Source organism: Mizuhopecten yessoensis, unplaced genomic scaffold (assembly GCF_002113885.1).
Source record: "Mizuhopecten yessoensis strain PY_sf001 unplaced genomic scaffold, ASM211388v2 scaffold7493, whole genome shotgun sequence".
Taxonomy (NCBI): domain Eukaryota; kingdom Metazoa; phylum Mollusca; class Bivalvia; order Pectinida; family Pectinidae; genus Mizuhopecten; species Mizuhopecten yessoensis.
This window is the reverse complement of record NW_018407075.1, coordinates 313,251-326,315: the sequence shown is the minus strand read 5'-3', so window position 1 is coordinate 326,315 and position 13,065 is coordinate 313,251. Positions and strand designations below refer to the sequence as shown.

Sequence of the window (13,065 nt, the reverse complement as noted above, 5' to 3'; positions counted from 1 at the left end):
CTAACCCGCTCTGGTTATAACTCTCGTGACATGCGCAGTTCCTCCGTTTGATGTGCGTATATTGTGATGGGACGTCTATGGGCATGTTTACACATAAACAATCGATCACGTCATATTCTAGACTAGACGTCCCCACTGACAGGTAAAACAGCGCTGGTCATCTGTCCAGTCTGAGACTTGACGGATCAGACCAGATGACCCGTAGTTTACACTCGTTTAAAACTTTGAGAGCGAGCATTTTCAATATGTCACTATCAGACATTCACGCTTACCTCGATTTACGATTAAATGACAATATCTGTGTGCTACAAATTTTGACAATGTCTGAAGATGTGTAAGGAACATTTGCACATGGTCAAACATCCAAGATGGCTTCCATGACAACTAATTTGACTTTTGTTTAGGGGGAAAGGGGGATTTTGAAATTGTCAAAGCTCAAGAAGCACTTATGTTACTATATTTATTTTTAGATACCTTTAACTACCCATTGTTTCGAGATCAAAGGTCAAATTTAAGGTCTTGCTGTAGAGTCATTTCAAGGTCAAAAATAAAAATTCTCAAAATTATTTAAAATGTAAATAAAGGGTTGGTTCTAATCAAGGGTTTGATGGTTTATTTTTTATTTTTTTTACATAACTGTATGTCACAATTAAATCCTGTTTAACTTATTAACGATTTTATTTGGATGTTTTCAAGATCATTTTTGATAAATGTAGCCCGTGATTTAGAATCGTCCTGCTAAAAATGATATACATGTTTTGTTTTGAAGTTAACATGGTGGGCCCTGGTTCGTTCATTGGAGCTATCATTCATTAGGTGCAGATGACCGTTAAGTGGACAAAGTCCAGACGAAGGTTGACAGGTGACGTATACCTTGACATTAATAGGATAGTATAACTGCCCACGACTTGGACGAAATTATGACTGACCGCTCCATCATACACTGGTCATTATTAGATGATGTTTGTTGTTATTGACATGATGGACCACGTGGAGGTTCTGTATGTTTGATGGATGGCGCACGAGAACACAGGTGTGGACATCTAGTTTATAAATCCGCTAAGGTTCTCGATCTCACTACAGGCGAAACACTAGAGAGTTCCACATAAGTTTTTCGTATATACAGTAACCTCCTTAATTTACTTTGATATAACTGTAGTTCAACTTGGCAAGATTGCTACCGTTGACCAGGAAGTCATGATCGTTTGGTTAGAGAAACAGTTTTTTAGAGGTCCGCCGTTCGAATCCTGACCCTGTTCGTTAATATTGTTTTTTAAGGTAACCTTTTCGGTAAAAACCCTGGCAAAACTGCAAAAGTTTATGCAGGCCTTGCAAGGCTTTGTCAAAGCTCGCCAGAAAACAGCATCTGGTTACTAGGTCCGACCTTATTTCATAAACGAACAACTTTGATCCAACCGGTACGGCCCAGCTGGTCAAGCTCCGTTGCAACTAACATCCAGAACATTGGTGTGTTTTTTTTAAATATTTTATTCTTTTTCTTTTTTATTTCACCTGTATTTTCTTTTCATAAAAGTTTCGCAAGGTTTTCTATTCAAAAATGATTTATCAAACAATAGCCATACCGGAAAAACCGGTTTCACTGCATGATTACAGATTTCGGCAGTGTTAATGGGATCCTTGATTCGGTTGATATATTCTACGCAATAACTTTATTTATTTAGATATAAGACGATTCCTACAAAATACTTATCGTAGAACGAATTACCAAGATTAATTCTGTTAAGAACTGGTGACGATATGTGTAAATTTTAGGGACAAGGTACACTTGTACGTTACATTATTAATGTATGGTACTTTTTTAATGATAACAAATGCTATAGCTTACCTGCAGGAAATACACTTTTTGCAATAATTGATCTTAATTGTAATTAACCAGAAAAAAATATCAATACAATTCTGTGTCGTTTGCCAGAAAGGTATGTGGATAGTTAATTCCCTAAAGAACTCCCGCCTTGTTATAAGCTCGTGAGACGATATATCAAAATAGCTTGCTCGAATTACATCGACAAAGTAAATTACATAGACAAAGTACATTATATTCAATATATTGTGTATGATACGTATTTTAATGATAGCGAAAAGCAAGGCGGGTAAATAAATTCCCTGAGGCTAAAGATTTTTTCGCCCTCTTTTAAGTACATGTTATATTGTCAGTAGGTATTTTTTCTGTTTTTTAATAATATATTCTACTACATAGATTGACCATTTTCATCCGCTTCTCGAACAAATTCAATCTTCATCATAAGTTGGCTTTATTTGTTTTTGTTTTATTGTACATATATCAAAATGGTTTTGCATAGATTATCTCCCTTGTTGGGAGAGAGGGAAAATTTAACGAATATTCAAACAAATCACTAGTGTGGCAATATGATAAACTGGACGTGATCCACCAAGCAAGTTAATTTCTTACAAACGTAGCTGCAAAATATCTGTTTAAACATATCTTTTTCAACAACATTTGTGAGAAATATAGTTGGTTTGGTGGCGATTAAATCCACCAAGCAAGCAAGGGAGATAATCCATACGGAATCATTTTGCTATTTTGAGTACTTCTTTGTTTGATTTAATTTTTCATAATAAATTATTTCAGTAGTCTGGCAAGTTTTCTGAAAAAAAATGGGAAAGAAAAGGGAAAATCGGTCAAAAGCCATTGGAGGCAAATTATTTTAGAATGCTTCACGCTATCACTTGGTTAGCTAAATATGGCATTTTTACATGTCATAGGAACGTCGTGTCATAAATCAACGACAAAACAATTTTGCTTTCAAATAAACCTTTTAAAGTCTGTCTACTGCTGACGATTAAATGTAATAGCTGTTCCGTTGTGTCATGTTTGGTTAATTCCAGTCAGTAATCTTACCGTCTGTATACTGCTGGGCACAGCCGGGGCTCGTGGGCACTCTGTATGTACTGCACATTTACACGCCCGAGGTCCCGTGCACTACATCCGTCATTTCCATGTTACTCCCGGGGCTGTGACCAAAGATCGTCGTTTATTATCCCTAGCAGCCGATTCCATTTGCTTCTGAATTATAATATATGTATATAATACAGACTCAGCCACTTGACTTAATTTCCCCCCCATTTTTGTAGATGTTTATCATTTTACATGTATTTTTAAAAAATATTGCGCATTCAACATTTTTACCTCTTGCATCCGGCGACGAGTATTTTTTAGACGGGACATGCATGTCCGGTCACGATCGTTGTTAATTATTTTGTTTAATAACATCGCCATTACGAGCGCAATCCTAACCGCGAAACGGCTCAAAGCCATCCTCGAAATTCCAGGGGTATGATATACAAAAATATATTTGTCACATACAGTGGTTAAATTGTGTCATTTCGTTGGTTCGTCTTTTCACCCCGACGAGATTTAAAAGCCTTTAATTACCTCTCGTTGTTTCCTCTTTTCATGGGGAACAGATGAAAGAGGTTAATTCTAGTCTTTTCGGGGGCAAGACGAAAGAACGAGAATTATGCCTAATTATTGATCATCGTCTTTTCGGGGCGAGAAACAACGAGAATTAAAGTTGTTTTTCGTCTTTGAGGGCGAAAAGACGAAACTGCGAGAGTTTGTTTATTTTTAACATGTCACTTGCATTCTTTGCCCGAGGTCGTAAGTGATCGTAACCCATGGAATTTCGAGGATATCTAGAGACCAGTGATGGTGATTGGCTCTTTAATTTCAACGTTGTGTACTTAGTATTTAATGTTAGAGACTGAAAAGGCAACGCATCTCTCGTGAATCAAATAATGGAGTACATCATTCATTATATCCTAAATATAGAGAAGCTCCTGTTTTGCTAGATTAAACCCACATTATATAAATATGCGCATTACTTACCCGATCTTGCAAAAAATCGATTAAAGACACATTACCAACTCAATTCTACAGGCTTTCGAAGTCTACCTTTCCCATAAGACCATAGCACTGAGAACGGAAGATGTAGATCATAAACTTCACTTGTCCATAAAACCCCATGCAAGAATTGTCCTTCATTATCTATAACCTTATACGTGCAATGGTCATCAGCGGTCGTGTGTACGTGTATCGCACACCAACAGCTGTTTACATAAGAAAATGCACATGCATCGTTTTTAAACAGTTTCACACGTGTACCATATGTAACTCATGTACACATATCGTCGACATGCAGTATTCACGACGTGTAACGTTTAACTTGAATCGTCCACGTGTTTATCAAGAATCATACATGTGTCTATCAAGAACCATACACGTGGATCATTTATCAAAAATTGTACAAGAACCGTACACGTATATCATCTAACAAGAACCGTACACGTTTATCATCTAACAAGAACCGTATACGTATATATTCTAACAAGAACCGTACACGTATATCATTTAACAGGAACCGTACACGTATATCATCTAACAAGAACCGTACACGTATATCATCTAACAAGAACCATACACGTATATCATCTAACAAGAATCGTACACGTTTATCATCTAACAAGAACCGTACACGTATATCATCTAACAAGAACCGTATACGTATATATTCTAACAAGAACCGTACACGTATATCATCTAACAAGAACCGTAGACGTATATCATCTAACAAGAACCGTACACGTATATCATTTAACAGGAACTGTTCACGTATATCATCTAACAAGAATCGTAAACGTATATCATCTAACAAGAATCAAACACGTATATCATCTTACAGAAACCGTACACGTATATCATCTAACAAGAACCGTACACGTATATCATCTCACAAGAACCGTACTCGTATATCATCTAACAAAAACCGTACACGTATATCATCTAAAAAGAATCGTACACGTATAGTCTTGTGAAATATATTCTGACGTTTATCATCTAACAAGAACCGTACACGTATATCATCTCACAAGAACCGTACTCGTATATCATCTAACAAAAACCGTACGTATATCATCTAACAAGAATCAAACACGTATATCATCTTACAGAAACCGTACACGTATATCATCTAACAAGAACCGTATACGTATATATATCCTCTAACAAGAACCGTACACGTATATCATCTAACAAGAATCGTACACGTTTATCATCTAACAAGACCCGTACACGTATATCATCTAACAAGAACCGTACACGGATATCATCTAACAAGAACCGTACACGTGTATCATCTAACAAGAACCATACACGTATATCATCTAACAAGAATCGTACAGGTATATCATCTAACAGGAATCGTACACGTATATCATCTAATAAAAACCGTACACGTATACCATTTAACAAGAACCGTACACGTGTATCATCTAACAAGAACCATACACGTATATCATCTAACAAGAATCGTAAACGTATATCATCTAACAAGAATCGTAAACGTATATCATCTAACAAGAATCGTAAACGTATATCATCTAACAAGAACCGTACACGTGTATCATCTCACAAGAATCGTACACGTTTATCATCTAATAAAAACCGTACACGTATATCATTTAACAAGAACCGTACACGTGTATCATCTAACAATAACCGTACACGTATATCATCTAACAAGAACCGTATACGTATATCATCTAACAAGAACCGTACACGTGTATCATCTAACAAGAATCGTACACGTATATCATCTAACAAGAACCGTACACGTGTATCATCTCACAAGAACCGTACATGTATATCATCTAACAAAAACCGTACACGTTTACCTTCTAACAAGAACCGTACACGTATATATTCTAACAAGAACCGTACACGTATATCATCTAACAAGAACCGTACAGGTATATCCTCTAACAAGAATCGTACACGTATATCATCTAACAAGAATCGTACACGTATATCATCTAACAGGAACCGTACACGTATATCATCTAACAGGAACCGTACAGGTATATCATCTAACAAGAACCGTACAGGTATATCCTCTAACAAAAATCGTACACGTATATCATCTAACAAGAACCGTACAGGTATATCATCTAACAAGAATCGTACACGTATCTCATCTAACTGGAACCGTACACGTTTATCATCTAACAAGAACCGTGCACGTGTATCATCTAACAAGAACCGTACACGTATATCATCTAACAAGAACCGTTAACGTGTATCATCTAACAAAAACCGTACACATATATCATCTAACAAGAACCGTACACGTATATCATCTAACAAGAACAGTACACGTATATCATCTAACAGGAACCGTTCACGTGTATCATCCAACAAGAACCGTACACGTATATCATTTAACATGAACCGTACACGTATACCATCTAACAAGAACCGTACACGTATATCATCTAAAAGGAACCGTTCACGTGTATCATCTAGCAAGAACCGTACACGTATATCATCTAACAAGAACAGTACACGTATATCATCTAACAAGAATCGTACACTCATCTAACAAGAACCGTATACGTATATCATCTAACAAGAACCGTACACGTACATCATCTAACAAGAATCGTACACGTTTATCATCTAACAGGAACCGTACACGTATATCATCTAACAGGAACCGTTCACATATATCATCTAACAAGAACCGTACACGTATATCCTCTAACAAGAATCGTACACGTATATCATCTAACAAAAACCGTACACGTATATCATCTAACAAGAATCGTACAGGTATATCATCTAACAAGAATCGTACACGTATCTCATCTAACTGGAACCGTACACGTTTATCATCTAACAAGAACCGTTAACGTGTATCATCTAACAAAAACCGTACACATATATCATCTAACAAGAACCTTACTCGTATATCATCTAACAAGAACCGTACACGTATATATATCCTCTAACAAGAACCGTACACGTACATCATCTAACAAGAATCGTACACGTTTATCATCTAACACGAACCGTACACGTATATCATCTAACAAGAACCGTATACGAATATATATCCTATAACAAGAACCGTACACGTATATCATCTAACAAAAACCGTACAGGTATATCATCTAACAAGAACCGTACACGTATATATATCCTCTAACAAGAACCGTACACGTACATCATCTAACAAGAATCGTACACGTTTATCATCTAACACGAACCGTACACGTATATCATCTAACAAGAACCGTATACGAATATATATCCTATAACAAGAACCGTACACGTATATCATCTAACAAGAACCGGACACGTATATCATCTAACAAGAACCGTATACGTATATATATCCTCTAACAAGAACCGAACATGTATATCATCTAACAAGAATCGTACACGTTTATAATCTAACAAGAACCGTACACGTATATCATCTAACAGGAATCGTACACGTTTATCATCTAACAAGAACCGGACACGTATATCATCTAACAAGAACCGTATACGTTTATATATCCTCTAACAAGAACCGTACACGTATATCATCTTACAGGAACCGTACACGTATATCATCTTATAGGAACCGTACACGTATATCATCTAACAAGAACCGTATACGTATATATATCCCCTAACAAGAACCGTACACGTATATCATCTAACAAGAACCGGACACGTATATCATCTAACAAGAACCGTATACGTTTATATATCCTCTAACAAGAACCGTACACGTATATCATTTAACAAGAATCGTACACGTTTATCATCTAACAAGAACTGTACACGTTTATCCTCCAACAAGAACCGTACACGTATATCATTTAACAAGAATCGTACACGTTTATCATCTAACAAGAGCCGTACACGTATATCATCTAACAGGAACCGTTCACGTGTATCATCTAACAAGAACCGTACACGTATATCATCAATCAAGAGTCGAACATATTTTTCATCTATCAGGAATCCTGCACATGTTTTATCTCGCTACAGTTCTCACTTAATGTGTTAAACGACTATAGAAACTGTTATAATTCCTATGTCACAGAAAATATAGTTAAAATTCAAGATAAACAATATTTTATTTTGTAAATAACAGTGGATATCCCGACATAATGAAATGTAAAAGGCGACACAAAAATCAAGAATGGTTTATATATTACTAATTTACAATCTTTATAACTTTATTTTACCTTTAAATTTTACAGATTGGTCGTCAGTCTTGTGACGGTAATAACAATGTTTTCTATATCGTTGCTACACTTTTGTATACGCGCGATGATGAATACCTTGGAATGTGTCGACAGCTGGGAAGGCGATCTCTGAATCATACTACAGGACACACACACATAGGTAACAGTTATTCAATAACTACATGTAGATCATACACATTCATTGATTCTTCTAATAAGCAATCTGAGGCAGCCTGTATGCAGACACTAGAGTTAGGCGGATACTGGACAAAGCAGGAATATGGCGAGCAATGACCGTCGCACAGCTCTTGGTGGTTGCATTCACGGAGTTTCAAGACGGTTCCAAACTACACAATTTTTATTTGTCGTGTCTGACGATTTTCTTATTCAAAACATGCCTTTTTACCCTTTCAAATTTATTCGGACTAGCTTCCTTTTCTGGCACCTTCGGACCCCCATCTCATATCTGGAGGTTCTGCCCCATCTGCTGTCACGAAACCACATTCGATTTCAATTATTCACAATTATTCAGGATTTTTTTTTTTTATGTAATTACATTTTTTCGTTTTCAAGTTAAAAAAATAATCTCCGCGGACAGGTCAAGCGTGCGTATTAATCAAGTTCTGATGACGTCATAGTCATCGCCATCCGTTCCTAACATCATAAAAATGTTCTAAAACCTGACACCACAACGTCCAGAACATAACTTTGGCGATTGGCAATACGCTAGAATATGAAAAGAAGGATAAGCCACACTATTTTTAACTTATTGTGTTTTCTTTGTCTCGGCTACACGATCAGTTTTAGCAATACAACAATACATTAAAACGCCTAGAATTAAAAACATAATGACCGCTATGACCAAAAATGGAATTAAACCTAATCCTCCGGATGGGAATTTATCTGGATCAAATTTACAACTTCCGTTTTGTTTAAACGTTTTGAAATTGTCTGGTTGGACGCACATCCGTTCCACTGCCATTTTTATTTTCTCTTCCTGTTCCGGTGTGTGTCCGCCTCGCTTTCGGTTCAGTGTCCACATGTATGTGTAGTCAGGGTGGCACGTGCCATCTTCCCGTTCTTTCCAACACGAGTAGATGACGGCGAATCCCTCATAGTCTGTGCTGACAACCCAGTAAGGGTTCTTCCTCGAAGTCCTCGTGAGTAGTGTGTCAAACTGGACTTCGAGCTTCTGGGGCTGAGTTTTGTCCGGGATGTATCCTTTCCCTGCTATATAGTCACAGAATGGAAACATGAACTCGCCACCTAAAACCAAATGAGTTTAACATATTTAGGTGTGGCTCAGTGACGACAAACTTGATGTAAGCAATGACAGATCCCTCGAGAGAGCTCAAACGATTTCTTTTTAATAAAAATGTACGTTTTTGTGTCAATTTATTGAAGGAAATGTCACTTGTCACTGGCTCCAGACCTTATGGTGTAAGATCTACCATTGGTACATGGTACAGACCAAGAACGGTAACTCTCATAAACTGCATAGTCAAAATGTGTTGAACACTGCCGAGCTCTTTTTTAAAAACTGATTATTTAATGCTCGAACAGGGTCATCCTCGATTTCCAGGGGTTACGCTCACGTTCGCTCTCTACACCCCTGGAATATGTCATGGCAAAATTGAAGGCTCGGTGTGCGCCACCTTGTTGATGAGACAAGAAGACTAGTTTGATCCTTTGATGTACATCAGAAGAATCTCGCGGTCAAGTAACGGTAAAAATTGACAGGCTTTGAAGTCGGGCGTCACTCCTTTGTAATCTTCAAAGGACGGATATCAGCCTAGCGATTGGTCAGTGTTATTTTACCGGAGACCAATCAAACAGCTATCTTCGTGTGCCTTTAATTTTGCCATGACATATCCCAGGGGTGTAGAGAGCGAAAGGGAGCGTAACCCCTGGATATCGAGGATAGAACAGGGTATAACCTTTGGATGTATTGATTGATCGTCACCATGTAATACAAATATCAATGTTATGCTGTAATTACTTGATACTAATTTGCACCATATCCACATAGATATCATTCGGATAACTGGAATTTGTCAAATAGTCTGACTGTATCTCTGAAAAGATACCTATGTGCGGAATCAATTAGGCCAAACTATGATATATATTAAATATACTGATCAATATACAAACCTATCCAGTGTGTAAATATGTATGAGGGTTTTGAGCAGGAAATGCGTTGTCCAAACAAAGATTGGTATCACAACGCGAGCTTGTATAATTGCTCGATGTCCATTAAATGATCAGAGCAGTCAAGTGTAGGGACTGGGTTACAAACCTGTTTTCACTTCCAGACTGCCGTCAGACAGCAATCTATAGTTGACCTGGACATTTGACTGGCGGACAGGGAACCAGCGAGGGACGGCTAGCCAGTAACGGTTGATAGTCAAGGAGTACCAGTACCCCTCGAATTGGGCCAGGTTGAAGTCCGGCTGGAGCTGGAACGAGCTCAGGCGACAGTCCCGCTCCGCCCCAGTGTCCGGGACCAGAGGTTGACTTTCTCGCTGGGGCTCCGAGTCCAACACGGGTTCAGTCTGTGTGTTCGACTCGGGAACGTCCACAGTGTCTTCGCTCAGAGCAAAAGACACGAAAAATGAACAGCCAAGCAAACAAACCCAAACGAAATTTGGAGTCTTCATTGCGAAACGTTTGAGGAACGTGTACCGAGGTTGTGGCTGAAAGTGGGTTTTCTTATTGATTTGGTAACATGTGGTGTGTTGTATGTCTATTGTAACTGTTGAGTCAGTATATTGTACAGCCGGGTAAACTAGACGTAGTAAGCAACACATGTGCCCGCTCAATAACACAAGTTTTGTCCTTGTAAAAGCGTCAACCGTGACCGCAACTAACCGGTGTAACACGAAATAGATGCCCCTATGAAAATAACACCTAACCTACTTGCTGAGCGGAAAGTGTTTACCTGTTATTCTCTAACTATATTAAAGTTTGAAGTGTGACCACCGTGTAGCATGGCTAGTGGTACAATATCTTGTTATGAAAATACACAAGATGAATTCCAGCTGCATGTCACTATTGTCAGCATTGATGAAAAATAAACGTTTCTTATTTTGCAATAATTGTGAAACAAGTTCGCTCAATTGATATATTACATGTGTATATTATTGTTGGCGCGGATGATAGTGCGCTTATACGGAAGCCAGTTAGTGCCACATCAGTGAAGTAAACAAAAAATGTCGTAATTACGACATAGCTATCTCGTAATTACGACTTAATTATCTTGTAATTACGACTTAGTATGTCGTACGACATAAAAGTTTAACTTCATGTGACACTAACCGGCTTCCGTACGCTTATGGGTCTATGGGGAAGCCCAGGTGACTCGATACCTTTTCAAGTCCTGTCAGGGAAAAGAATCGGTTATCCAAAGTTATGACCAAAAAAAAAAATGATTTTTTTTATAAAAGAATGGAGAAACAATCTCCTGACTATTTAATATGCTTCAAAACCTCATCTATTGGTTGTAAGCTGAACCGCTTTCGTTTGTCACGTTCGATTCTGGCAAATGGTTTGACCAGTTATAACAGATAGAAGTATTCGTTTATGTAAGGGATGTAACGATTGATTTGGCCCAGTTGTTCAAAAGATGATTAGCTTAATCAGTGATTAGCGCAAATTTTAATTTTTGTGTAACTTTAATACAAAACTATTAAATTAAATACAACTTTCAATATATCAAATATTTAGTAGAGTGAATTCACATGCAAATATGTGAAATTTTACCTTGTATATTGACGAAATTATCAAAGGTTGAAAAATGTCTTTAAACATTGCAGGGGCGGTTCCAGGTGAGGGCGTAATGGGCGTACGCCCCCCCCCCCCCCCCCCCCCCCCCCCTTCAAAAAAATACAAAAAACTATCTTAATCTGCTAATATTGTATTGAATACGGCAATTTAGCATATTCAAACATGTATTCTACATTAAAGTCTACAATATTTTTAGAACGAAAGAACTTTATACTTCAGTGTGTGTTTGTCTTGTATCATGTGTGTCGTTTAACGAAACCAGAACTTAATCTAAAATAGAGAAATATGCATCAGTCTGGCTACTTCATAATTTGATGCTAAATTGTTGAAATCCAGGAGCTTCTGGGCTTCCCCATGGACCCTCTACCAGGGCAACTATAATTACGCCTCCCGTTCATAAAATCCTGGCCTAGGACTATTGAAATGTTAAGTAACGCCTTATACCCTAGAATTTGGACTTTTTCGTTATTGGTCTACTGCTGTTAAGATCCATCCAATCATTTTAATATACCCTAGACAATTAATGGAGAGAATTCGGCATAAAAAATGTCAAACCCTGACACTTTAACTATTAAATATATATGCTCCAAGTCAGGAACCGTAACATTAGTGCATTTCACAATTTTTTTTATGTTTTTCAGCAAAAAAAAGGTCCAACATTTTTTTCGCCTCGCTCCGCTCGCCGAAAGATTTGATTCTTCGCCCCCTCTTTCAAATATCCTAGAAACGCCCCTTCATGATTAAGCTAACCACCTTTTGAACAACTGCCTCAATAACTGATGCTTGCAAGTGTTACATGGCGGATACATAACAGCAGTTCTATCATTAATTATAATTAAAAGTTCAACATAAAACAAAGCCCTCTATAGACCATCTATACAACGCCACTCGAATGTAAATGTGAAAAACGTCTATTACAACCCGCTAGCTTTAGTTCACGAAGTACTTCAAAACACCACGATCGTGCTGTACGTGGGCGTTGGGCAAGGAGGTTTGCCTTCAGCATATTGATGGTATTTAAACTATACGCTCTGTGATGATTCTCCTATAAAACGAGACATAAAACGTACTGTCAAATGTGTGTCTCTTAGTCAATATTTGGTTTACTTTCCATTTGCATAACATACTTTCGCAGATGTTAAGGTGTGTTATTATGGTCAATAATTTGGGAAATAGTTGTCGTACAAGTCGTTTTGGATGAATTTACAATGGCCATTGGCTTTA

General features: G+C 37.6%; 1 protein-coding gene across 1 annotated transcript; it reads right to left on the bottom strand.

Annotated features, from left to right (window-relative positions):
* Positions 1-7,931: 7,931 nt before the first annotated feature.
* Positions 7,932-10,932, bottom strand: LOC110453750 (retinol-binding protein 4-like). The gene is made up of 2 exons (XM_021502878.1): positions 10,355-10,932; positions 7,932-9,324 (listed from the first exon to the last, which is right to left on the bottom strand). Exons 1-2 carry the CDS (start codon positions 10,863-10,865, stop codon positions 8,825-8,827), a joined length of 1,011 nt encoding a protein of 336 aa, XP_021358553.1. The 5' UTR covers positions 10,866-10,932; the 3' UTR covers positions 7,932-8,824.
* Positions 10,933-13,065: the final 2,133 nt, after the last annotated feature.